At 36.8% G+C, this 14,218-nt stretch overlaps 1 protein-coding gene across 3 annotated transcripts in view; it reads right to left on the bottom strand.

The window, feature by feature from the left end:
- Window positions 1–14,218, bottom strand: part of LOC128231710 (uncharacterized) — a 38,419-nt gene that overhangs the window by 22,341 nt on the left and 1,860 nt on the right. For all 3 annotated transcript variants that reach the window (XM_052944811.1, XM_052944813.1, XM_052944812.1), the window contains exons 2-3: window positions 9,734–12,502; window positions 9,342–9,453 (exon numbers count right to left, since the gene is read on the bottom strand). In XM_052944811.1, the coding sequence (XP_052800771.1) occupies window positions 9,342–9,453; window positions 9,734–12,482 (2,861 nt within the window). In that variant the 5' untranslated portion in view covers window positions 12,483–12,502. The remainder of the gene's footprint in view (window positions 1–9,341; window positions 9,454–9,733; window positions 12,503–14,218) is intronic.

The following is a 14,218-nucleotide window of genomic DNA, read 5'->3' as shown; positions in this document are numbered from 1 at the left end:
AACAGATGTACATATACCTTACAGCCCATAACTGATGTACATATATGCCTTACAGCCCATAACAGATGTACATATACCTTACAGCCCATAACAGATGTACATATATGCCTTACAGCCCATAACAGATGTACATATACCTTACAGCCCATAACAGATGTACATATACCTTACAGCCCATAACAGATGTACATATACCTTACAGCCCACAACAGATGTACATATACCTTACAACCCATAACAGATGTACATATACCTTACAGCCCATAACAGATGTACATATATGCTTTACAGCCCATAACAGATGTACATATACCTTACAGCCCACAACAGATGTACATATACCTTGCAGCCCATAACAGACATACATTTACCTTACAGCCCATAACAGATGTACATATACCTTACAGCCCATAACAGATGTACATATATGCCTTACAGCCCATAACAGATGTACATATACCTTACAGCCCATAACAGATGTACATATACCTTACAGCCCATAACAGATGTACATATATGCCTTACAGCCCATAACAGATGTACATATGCCTTACAGCCCATAACAGATGTACATATGCCTTACAGCCCATAACAGATGTACATATGCCTTACAGCCCATAACAGATGTACATATACCTTACAGCCCATAACAGATGTACATATACCTTACAGCCCACAACGGATGTACATATGCCTTACAGCCCATAACAGATGTACATATACCTTACAGCCCATAACAGATGTACATATATACCTTACAGCCCATAACAGATGTACATATATACCTTACAGCCCACAACGGATGTACATATACCTTACAGCCTATAACAGATGTACATATATGCCTTACAGCCCATAACAGATGTACATATATACCTTACAGCCCATAACAGATGTACATATACCTTACAGCCCATAACAGATGTACATATATGCCTTACAGCCCATAACAGATGTACATATATGCCTTACAGCCCATAACAGATGTACATAATCCTTACAACCGATAACAGATGTACATATACCTTACAGCCCATAACAGATGTACATATACCTTACAGCCCATAACGGATGTACATATACCTTACAGCCCATAACAGATGTACATATACCTTACAGCCCATAACGGATGTACATATACCTTACAGCCCATAACAGATGTACATATACCTTATAGCCCATAACGGATGTACATATACCTTACAGCCCATAACGGATGTACATATATGCCTTACAGCCCATAACAGATGTACATATATGCCTTACAGCCCATAACAGATGTACATATACCTTACAACCCATAACGGATGTACATATATGCCTTACAGCCCATAACAGATGTACATATACCTTACAGCCCATAACTGATGTACATATATGCCTTACAGCCCATAACAGATGTACATATACCTTACAGCCCATAACAGATGTACATATATGCCTTACAGCCCATAACAGATGTACATATACCTTACAGCCCATAACAGATGTACATATACCTTACAGCCCATAACGGATGTACATATACCTTACAGCCCATAACAGATGTACATATACCTTACAACCCATAACAGATGTACATATACCTTACAGCCCATAACAGATGTACATATATGCTTTACAGCCCATAACAGATGTATATATACCTTACAGCCCACAACAGATGTACATATACCTTACAGCCCATAACAGACATACATTTACCTTACAGCCCATAACAGATGTACATATACCTTACAGCCCATAACAGATGTACATATATGCCTTACAGCCCATAACAGATGTACATATACCTTACAGCCCATAACAGATGTACATATACCTTACAGCCCATAACAGATGTACATATATGCCTTACAGCCCATAACAGATGTACATATACCTTACAGCCCATAACAGATGTACATATACCTTACAGCCCATAACAGATGTACATATACCTTACAGCCCATAACAGATGTACATATATGCCTTACAGCCCATAACGGATGTACATATACCTTACAGCCCATAACAGATGTACATATACCTTACAGCCCATAACGGATGTACATATATGCCTTACAGCCCATAACAGATGTACATATACCTTACAACCCATAACAGATGTACATATATGCCTTACAGCCCATAACAGATGTACATATACCTTACAGCCCATAACAGATGTACATATACCTTACAGCCCATAACAGATGTACATATACCTTACAGCCCATAACAGATGTACATATATGCCTTACAGCCCATAACGGATGTACATATACCTTACAGCCCATAACAGATGTACATATACCTTACAGCCCATAACAGATGTACATATATGCCTTACAGCCCATAACAGATGTACATATACCTTACAACCCATAACGGATGTACATATATGCCTTACAGCCCATAACAGATGTACATATACCTTACAGCCCATAACGGATGTACATATATGCCTTACAGCCCATAACGGATGTACATATACCTTACAGCCCATAACAGATGTACATATACCTTACAGCCCATAATGGATGTACATATACCTTACAGCCCATAACAGATGTACATATACCTTACAACCCATAACAGATGTACATATACCTTACAGCCCATAACAGATGTACATATATGCCTTACAGCCCATAACAGATGTACATATACCTTACAGCCCATAACAGATGTACATATACCTTACAGCCCATAACAGATGTACATATATGCCTTACAGCCCATAACAGATGTACATATACCTTACAGCCCATAACAGATGTACATATACCTTACAGCCCATAACAGATGTACATATACCTTACAGCCCATAACAGATGAACATATATGCCTTACAGCCCATAACGGATGTACATATACCTTACAGCCCATAACGGATGTACATATACCTTACAGCCCATATCGGATGTACATATATGCCTTACAGCCCATAACAGATGTACATATATGCCTTACAGCCCATAACAGATGTACATATACCTTACAACCCATAACGGATGTACATATATGCCTTACAGCCCATAACGGATGTACATATATGCCTTACAGCCCATAACAGATGTACATATACCTTACAGCCCATAACGGATGTACATATATGCCTTACAGCCCATAATAGATGTACATATACCTTACAGCCCATAACAGATGTACATATACCTTACAGCCCATAACAGATGTACATATACCTTACAGCCCATAACAGATGTACATATATGCCTTACAGCCCATAACAGATGTACATATACCTTACAGCCTATAACAGATATACATATACCTTACAGCCCATAACAGATGTACATATATGCCTTACAGCCCATAACGGATGTACAAATACCTTACAGCCCATAACAGATGTACATATACCTTACAGCCCACAACGGATGTACATATATACCTTACAGCCCATAACAGATGTACATATATGCCTTACAGCCCATAACGGATGTACATCTGGAATAAGGGATTGTGACACTTTGTACTCTTTTAAACGGGCATTAAAAACACACTTATTCATTCAGTTCTATGAAACTTAACGTGTTAACCGCATTGTATCGGTACTTGACTTGACTGTGACATTGATCCGACGTACTCTCATCGAGTAATGTGTATTATCAGTAATTTCAATATTTTATTTCATTTTATCCTGTTTCCTTTTATATTGTGTGTACATGTACTAGGAAATATTGAATGATTTATCTTTATATTTTTATTTGTGTTTTAGTACAGGACAATTAATACAGGTTTTAGCGGGTCTGTTCATTTTATAATTTATTTCTATATGTCAATTTCCTGTTGTTTTACAGTCACCTGTGGATGGACATTTTATCTCATTTAATTCGTTTTTTTATTTATAACGTATTAACTGTCTCTGTATTTATCTGTAACTTATTTTAAATTGTTTGTCATATACATGTATGTGATATATTTATTTCTTTGTAAAGCACTTTTGAACGTTCATGACGAATGAAAAGAGTGCTATATAAATACGGTATATAATAATAATAATAATAATATACCTTACAGCCCATAACAGATGTACATATATGCCTTACAGCCCATAACAGATGTACATATACCTTACAGCCCATACAGATGTACATAGGCTTTACAGCCCATAACAGACATACATATGCCTTACAGCCCATAATGGATGTACATAAGCCTTACAGCCCATAATAGACATACTTATGCCTTACAGCCCATAACGGATGTACATAGGCTTAAGAGCCCATAACAGATGTACATATGCCTTACAGCCCATAACAGACATACATATGCCTTACATCCCATAACAGACATACATATGCCTTACAGCCCATAATAGACGTACATATGCCTTACAGCCCATAACGGACGTACATGTGCCTTACAGCCCATAACGCACTACATAGGCCTTACAGCCCATAATGAATGTACATATGCCTTACAGCCCATAACAGACTTACATATGCCTTACAGCCCATAATGGACGTACATTGGCCTTACAGCCCAAAACAAAAGAACATAGGCCTTACAGCCCATAATAGACATACATAGGCCTTACAGCTCATAACAGAAGTACATGTACATAGGTCTTACAGCCCATAATGGACACACAAAGGCCTTACAGCTCATAACAGAAGTACATGTACATAGGTCTTACAGCCCATAATAGACATACATAGGCCTTACAGCTCATAACAGAAGTACATGTACATAGGTCTTACAGCCCATAATGGACACACAAAGGCCTTACAACCCATAATGGACATACATAGGTCTTTCAGCCAATAACAGATGTACAAAGGCTGTACAGCCCATAATGGACGTACATAGTCCATACAGCCGATAACAGAGGTTCATAGGCTTACAGCTCGTAACAGATGTAAATAGGCTTACAGCTCGTAACAGATGTACATAGGCTTACAGCTCGTAACAGAGGTACATAGGCTTACAGCTCGTAACAGATGTAAATAGGCTTACAGCTCGTAACAGAGGTACATAGGCTTACAGCTCGTAACAGATGTACATAGGCTTACAGCTCGTAACAGAGGTACATAGGCTTACAGCTCGTAACAGATGTACATAGGCTTACAGCTCGTAACAGATGTACATAGGCTTACAGCTCATAACAGAGGTACATAGGCTTACAGCTCGTAACAGAGGTACATAGGCTTACAGCTCGTAACAGAGGTACATAGGCTTACAGCTCGTAACAGAGGTACATAGGCTTACAGCTCGTAACAGATGTACATAGGCTTACATCCCATAACAGACAAACATATGCCTTACAGCCCATAATAGACGTACATATGCCTTACAGCCCATAACGGACGTACATGTGCCTAACAGCCCATAACGCACTACATAGGCCTTACAGCCCATAATGAATGTACATATGCCTTACAGCCCATAACAGACTTACATATGCCTTACAGCCCATGACGGACGTACATTGGCCTTACAGCCCAAAACAAAAGAACATAGGCCTTACAGCCCATAATAGACATACATAGGCCTTACAGCTCATAACAGAAGTACATGTACATAGGTCTTACAGCCCATAATGGACACACAAAGGCCTTACAACCCATAATGGACATACATAGGTCTTTCAGCCAATAACAGATGTACAGAGGCTGTACAGCCCATAATGGACGTACATAGTCCATACAGCCGATAACAGAGGTTCATAGGCTTACAGCTCGTAACAGATGTACATAGGCTTACAGCTCGTAACAGAGGTACATAGGCTTACAGCTCGTAACAGATGTACAAAGGCTTACAGCTCGTAACAGAGGTACATAAGCTTACAGCTCGTAACAGAGGTACATAGGCTTACAGCTCGTAACAGAGGTACATAGGCTTACAGCTTGTAACAGAGGTACATAGGCTTACAGCTCGTAACAGAGGTACATAGGCTTACAGCTCGTAACAGATGTACATAGGCTTACAGTTGTAACAGAGGTACATAGGCTTACAGCTCGTAACAGATGTACATAGGCTTACAGCTCGTAACAGATATACATAGGCTTACAGCTTGTAACAGATGTACATAGGCCTTACAGCTCGTAACAGATGTACATAGGCTTACAGCTCATAACAGAGGTACATAGGCTTACAGCTCGTAACAGATGTACATAGGATATGTTTTAATCTGCATACTAAAACAATTTCGGGCAAAGTTCTGTTTACCTATATAACATATTTAGATGATAAGGATTTTTGGACAGACTCAAATCCAGATACACAACACTAATTTTGTGCTTGTTTAGTGATTATGGTATGTGAGATAGTAACCGAAGTAGAAAAGGTTTTAATATGTTTTAAACAGGGCCTATTTTGGATGGAATTGTAAATAAAATGTTTGTTTACTTTATATTTGTTTATTGTTGTGAGTTTCAACATTTTGTTTAATCTAAGTCATATACTTCAAAATTGATAAACCAAACTTTATTTATTTTTTAATAACAAGAGATGTCGTAAGACAGCGCACTCGACATCGCTGCTTTGACTTAGAAGTGAATACAATATAAATGTAATATTACCAAGTTTGGTCTATTTATGTCAAACCTAACTCAAATTATTCAATACATAAGTTGACTTTGATGCTGCCCTCCCACCACCCGAAAAATGACGCAAGTCATTCAAATAACTTGAATTCCCATTATGAAAATGTGGTAAAGAATATACAAATATGCCTTTCAAAAGAAATTAAAATAAAATTTAAAGAAAAAAATTAATAAAAAAAATTCAAGGGCCATATAGTATAGCGCTCCTTGTTTTCCCTTGGTAAACTAGAAATGTGTCCATAGGACACAGATGCCCCCACTTTGATTTTTTGTCACAGAAAATAAGCCATAATGATTATTCAGGATAATCTGCACATATAGGATAAGTTGAGTTGAGTTGGGTTTTACGGCATCGCAAGACTGTATAGGTTATATGGCGCCATTCAGGCAGGAAAAAACTTGTTGGATCCACATCTCATTTACATCGAGATGATATTTTTTAAGTATTGTTGGGAAATAAAGGGCCCTAACTCCTAAATGATTAAAGCGATTTCCATGGCTATCGAACTTGATCAAGATATTATGGTCACAATCATGTATGTAAAGTTTGGTGAGGATTGGACACATACTTTTCAAGAATTAGATTGGAAACATATATTTTTGAAGTATTTTTGGCAAAAAAGGGCCGTAACTCCTAAATGACTAAAGCGATTTCCATGACTATCGAACTTGATCAAGATATTATGGTCACAAACATGTGTTTAAAGTTTGGTGAGGATTGGACAAACGGTTTTCAAGAATTAGATCGGAAACATATTTTTGAAGTATTTTTGGCAAAAAAGGGCCGTAACTCCTAAATGACTAAAGCGATTTCCATGACTATCGAACTTGATCAAGATATTATGGTCACAAACATGTGTTTAAAGTTTGGTGAGGATTGGACAAACGGTTTTCAAGAATTAGATCGGAAACAATCTTCGGGACGTACGTACGTACAGACAGACAGACGGACAGACGTACGTACGGACAAGGGCAACCCTATATGCCGCCACTTTGTGGAGGCATAAAAACTGGTTAAGAATGTCAGTCATCGAAATTAGACTAGAGGATGAACAAGCCCGAATTCTTATATTATTGCTTGGAATAAAGATTTTTAACAAGCCCTGCTATAAAAAATTCAGAATTTGAGCAAGCCCGGAAGACATTTTACCAGTGCAGGGCTTGCGGGCTTGTGTTAATTTCGACCACTGGAATGTAAAAATGTGCCTGTCAAAAGAAATTTAAAAAAAAAAAAAAATATTCAAGGGAATTAATTTGTATTTAAGGTTAAAATGGAGTTATGTTTCTTGTTGTAAGATGGTCATAAATAATTTTGAATTTTATTAAGTGCATTGAATGAAAGGTATAGAAGTTTTTTTATTAAAATCCCATCTTGCCCTAAAACTTTAACCTGCCCTAAAACTTTAACCTAAGTCAATCAGGGGCGATAATATGGTCCTGAACAACTGTGTGAAGTATTAAGTCAATTGAACAAAGGGTATAGAAGTTATTTATAAATATCCCAACCTGCCCTAAAACTTTAACCTAAGTTTCATAGTCAATCAGGGGCCATAATCTGTGTAAAGAATAATATAGAGTTATCTAACCTCATCATGTGATAGCCCTGAACAACTGTGTGAAATATTAACTCAATTGAATGAAAGGTATTGGACTGATAAGTGAAAATCCCAACTTGCCCTAAAACTTTAACCCGACGCCGATGCCGACACTGGGGCGAGTAGTATAGCCCACCTATTCTTCGAATAGTCGAGCTAAAAATCATCTACTTTGACTTTTCAGGTTATCCTAGCACACTCACTTAAGCATCATCTAAATGTTATTAAAATATTAAAATTAAGAAACTGGATATTAAGCTAAAGCTTTGTCAAGCCGGCCTCTGAAAGAAATGACAAAGTCACATTCCTCTTAAGGCTGTTGGCTGTAAAAACAGCCATCTTATAAATAAATGGATGAAAAGGGTTAAAAGATCAAGAATTTTAGTTAAAGTTGAAATGAATGGCACAAACAACTAGTAAATTAAAAGTTTCACTTGCATATTTAAATAAGTATTGCTAATCTGACCATTAAAGCAATTCACTTCGAAATAGATTATAAAACTACTTAATAAAATAGTGCCAAAGCGTTTTTATAAAAAATGTCCTCATATTGTTTGTTTGCCATTGTTCTTTGACTTGGAATGTAATTGGTGTAGGTTTGATGACTATATAAAATTATCCATAACTTGTTAGGATGTCAAACAAGCAAAATTACAAGTAAACCTGAATGTGACCTGGATCTTTGATATGACAAATATGAGGTGGACCACCTGGTGAACATTAAATGACAGCGTTTTTTCACCCACCTACCAGCGTTCTCTCATGGTAAACATTGTAAACAAGTAATTATAAAATCCCCTAGTGCATTGCCAAGTTACTGGCAGGACAAGCCCCCATCAGACTGACGGACAGACAATTGTTGCAAGTCAAGCTCACCCCAAGTGGGCTCGAAAAAAAGCAGAAACAAACATTCAGATCACTGCAAGATGCAAATGTTCAGTCAAATAAGAGGCACAACTCAAATAGTATGTTCTCCAAGTGTAAGGATTTGCTTAAAACATGTCTATTGCAATTATGAACAAGTGTCTCAAGTTCCATCTAAACATCTCAGATGATTTCGTAGTTGTTACTCTGCCACCGAAAAACAACACTAAGGCAATGACAAATACTTATTTTCAAACAAAAAAAGCCTTTATGTTCATCCCAAACCAGGCAAACAGTGTCACTATTCCACAAAATCTGTAATAACTACCTGCGTGGTGATGGTCGTCCATCCTTTTCTACACTGGGTGGGTGGGGTACAAGCGGTTCCTCTTGAACAATCTGGCTCACAGACGTGAATGTAGACTCCTCTACCATTGTTACTGGAGTTAAAATAGAATATAGCTAGCCAAATGAACAATTGCATTGGGGCATGGCAAATATTTACCATTTAAATTTTTCTAGTTCCATGATAAAGCAAATTATAGTTAAAAAATTATAATTAAATCTTAATTACATATTCTAGAATTATCAAAAAAAAAATCAGTGTATCCTTTAACCCCCTGGCCAAGCAAGAAAAGCTGCCACACTTATTCCAAGAATCAAAATAATAAATTAAACAAGCGGATAATAATATCATTGGAAATTATTTAAGTGAAATACCTTTATCATCAACCACTGGTGAATCTCCTCGGTCAGTCTGCATTTCTGCATCTGATGTAATAGGAACTCTTGAAAATTCTCCAGTTTGTGTTGCTTTGGATACAGGTATTACATGATCAAGGTCATTTTGATTTTGCACTCTAAAATGTTCCTTTGTGTGCAATGAATTAGGGACAGCCATTTGAGTAGCTAAATGAACATCAGCAGTCATGGAAACTGGAATATAACCTTGACCTTTAGTTGCCATTGGAAATTGAATGTGACCATGACCTTCATTTGTCATGGAAACAGGTGCATGCACAGATGGGTGAACTGCGTTATGTACACCCTGCAAAGACCGAGGCTTACTCGGTGGGTGGGGTACTGCAACAATTTCATTGGACATCTGAGAACTCGGTTTTGTGACTTCATGTACTTGGCTGCTTTGTACAGTTGTCTGAGGATGTGTGTACATTATGCCTTGACCTTGTTGATGATAAGGCATTTGGACACCATGATTTTGTGTGGCAGCTAGACTTGAGTATATGGTAGCGTTCACACCGTACCCACTATAATCAGGGGAGCTACTGTACACATGGTTTGAGGGAGCCTGCTGGGGCACATGGCCCTGATATGGAGGGGGGTGTGGTGGTCGGATATTTCCTGCTTGATATTGCTGCCTCACTGCATGATAATAACCAAAGTTGACATCATCCTGACCATAATGTCCTCTGAAACTAGTGGTATCTTGATGAGGCATCAATGGTTGACGGATAGGTGTGGTAGGTGTTTGGGGAACATTTTCAAATTCAAAATTTCCATGTTTAGCTTCAGGGCTTAAAATCCCTGAATGCTCAGAAAATGAGGCACCATATGCTTGACTGTAGATTTCATCAGCTGAAAAGGCCACATTTCTTGGCACTGTTATCTGTTCATAATTCTTACCCTGCCTGGTTCTTGAATCACCACTAGCAACTCTACCTGAGCCCTTATGGTCTTTCCCTTTCTTCTCCTGATAAATAGTTGGTGGCTGGTGTTTCGGTCTGTTCAGTTTTCTTCTTGGAGAATCGTCTTTTACTTCTTCTAGATCAAGGGTTGGAATTACAATACCACTCTCTTGCTTACTTTTTTCATCCATCATTTCTAAATTCTTTTCAAAGTTCTTCGAATTGTAATCTGGGTTCACTGTAGATTCCTTACTCTTATCCCCATGATTTCCAAGCACATATTCACCAAGAATATTTTCAATAGCTTCAGCATCCTGTAATCTAGGAGTAAAGTCTTGAGAATTACAGAGTTGTAAAAGACTTTCAGGTTTTGCAGATTCTGCTGGCATTCTTTTCTCTATTTTGTTTTTCCCTTCCTTTGAATCATGCCTATCCCTGGCTTGTCTTGGTGTCCTTGATTCCTTGATGTCTTTCCCATGGGATGTTTCTGGTTTTCTTGGTTTGTCTTTGATAAGCCGAGGAGTTCTGGAAGAATTTTCAGCTGACTTATCATTTAAAACATCTATATCTCTCTTAGCTTTTATTAAGAATTCTTTAAATTTATCGTCACCTAACACTGTCCGTAACTCTTTTGAAACAGTATAACCTAGATTTATATCTTCAGCCTGAACATCTATCTGCTCTTTCTCATTTTCAGGTCTATGAGTTTCTAAACCAAGTGCAGAAAAATCCTCAGAGGCTTCTACTAGCAAAGGTTTTTTTTCATAACCTTGCACATGAGGGTTTTTCCAAGACTGATTATCCTTTTGACAAGAAACTTGCACTGAATGAAACATTTCTTCCACTTTGGCAGAGTTATAGCTATGTTTTAAATGACCTTCCTGATGATCATCAACTTTCCTATGAACATGTGGTTCTAGTTTACTTGGCTCTGGATGCATATCAACTGCGCCACTAAATGAAGACCTATGCTGTCTTAAAGATGTCTTTTCCATTTCAAATAACACTGCACCATTTCTCTGACCAACATCTTCTGAAATGGATCTTACAATTGATCTATGTGATTGTTCATTACTGAAGTTCTCATTATGGGACAAATGTTTCTCTTCACTATATTCCACTAAATTTTTGTTTTCATATTCAACACAAGATTGTTCAAAGGCTTTTGTTGCTTTTGCAATTTCCAATGTGGGTTTGGTTTCAAAAGTAGTATGATCATTTTCCTCTGTCTCTTTATCAAGACTGTTAGAGAACTGTTTAGAGTCCTCTTTTATTTTGGACCAGATATCATCACTGACAGTCATGCCTAGCATTTCTTCTTTTGTTGCTCTTATCAACCTTTCTACTGTTTCATTATATGGGTCAAGATCATCAGACTTGGCATCAGCATATTTTGCAGTATAAACAGCTGAACACCTTTTTGATATCTCATTTTCTAATTTGGCAAAAGACTCGGGTTGCTTTTTGTTACTATGGACATCAGGATTTTGAAAATGAAACTCAGATGTTTTTAGTTTTTCACTGCTTTCAGATAAGTTGGACTTAAAGTTGAAATCTTTATCGCTACTGTTTCCTTGAATATTATGGTGTTCTGGCAGGTTAATTTTTTTTTTAGACAATCTTGCTCTTGTTTCCTCACTGTCAATAATTCTTTGAGTTTGTTTTCTATCTTCAGCCTTCTCTTGGAGTTTATCAGTGGATGTTTCAATGTGGCCATTGTGCTCCGTAGGCTCATCAGAAGGATGTTTATTCAGACTCTCATAGTAAGCCAGCCTTTTTAGTCGTAATTCGTTTACATCGTTTTTCATTTCCTCTTCTTCCATTCTGAATGGTTTGTCTGAGACTGAAATCAAATAAATAAAATTATTATGTATTTCTTTTTCCTCTAATATTTTTTTACAATTACGTTATAACCAAGTTAGAACTGCCTTGGGAATGTGACAAAGCCCCTAATTTGGCCTTGTCAGAAACATAGCCTATTGATCTTTAAGTATGACCTTGACCTCAGGCAAGATCACAAATGCAGTGTCCAACAATGCGCGACACATTTTCCCATAAAGTCAGACGGACGTACAAACTATTCGAGAATGTGACAACTAAATGCCTCCCTTCCTAGGCATTAAAATTATGTTACTTAAAAAAATATAATTTAATTATTTTTGCAATCACATCTAAACTCAGCTGTAAATCCCATGCATGATATTTATCAACAAGTTAACAGTGTGTTTTGGCATTTGAAGTTGACAGTGACAAAATTGTTTGTAAAGTGACTGTTATGTGATAATTTTTTATATCAAATGATTTTGATTTATTATTTAGTATCACAGGGCAGTTTGTCCTCATTCAGACACTCAATTTGTGTATACATGTGTGCATTTTCCCCCAAATAGTGAAATATTTACCTTCTCTAAAAACATTAAATTCAAGAAAAACACAATTCACAGTCCTTTTTTCTATTCAGGTGTTCTTAGACTTTAACTGGTTACACAGATGTTTCTAATTTTAAAATGAAATAATTATTATTATTATGATTTCTGTGGTATTCTATCATAATTCCTCACTCTAAAGGGCACACATAGTGATGGTCAATCGGCTTGGATTTTCATAATCGATTAATAGGAGCCCCTGATCGATTGATTATCCGATTAATAGGCTGTAATTGGACAGTTACACAAAAAGCATCATTTTCTGATGTATACCGTAAATGACTGGTTATAAGACGATAGGGGGTATTAGACGCAGGGAAAAAATTCTGTGAAAAGTTGGAGAAAAAAACTTTTAATCTATGTTTTTGGTTAAAAGACGCATAGAAAATATGTCAACATCGTCTGTCAATTTCGGCCACCATGTTTGTTGACAGTGATGAAAAATATTTTTTTCGTGAAAATGGAGATGTTTATCTTTAAAACCATACAATGATAATGCAAAATGTGTTTCATTTTAATTCGTTTTATGTTAGGAAAGGCACTTAAAAGAACTGATTGTGACCACTTGTTTCTGGATAGCACTGAAAGGTGCCTTTTATGAAAATATGTAAGATTTCTTTTTGACAGTATATCGTAAACGATAACCTGTCGAGAATGAAGTTAAGTTATGCATACTGTAAACCTTATATTGTGCGGGTTTGTTCTCAAAATGTCAACACCTACAGAAAAGAATAAAGTTCGCGTAAATGTGTGAAAAAACAAAACCATTATCGCATCAATTTGTAGTATTGTTATGTTAAACAAAACAAAAGGCAATGCGAGTTTTTCACACCTTATCATACAACTAACAAAAAATATTTTGACAGTGCCCAACTTTGCTTTCTTATATGCAAGTTTAATTATTGTTCAATTCAATTTATTATTAAAAATAATATTGAATACCTTTAATCGAAAAATATTTTTGTTAAAATTATAAACGTCTTACGATATTTAACGTATACCAATCTTCAACTGCCGTTTTAACCCGTATATTATCGATCAATATGACGTGAGTAACATCCCTTTCTACATAAATCTAAACAAACTCTCGGCTTGAAATCGACCTCAGAAAAAAAGTTCAAAAAATTGTTACT

Source organism: Mya arenaria, chromosome 4 (assembly GCF_026914265.1).
Source record: "Mya arenaria isolate MELC-2E11 chromosome 4, ASM2691426v1".
NCBI lineage: Eukaryota > Metazoa > Mollusca > Bivalvia > Myida > Myidae > Mya > Mya arenaria.
Note: the sequence above shows the minus strand (reverse complement) of the source record. Positions and strands in the feature narration are given on the sequence as shown.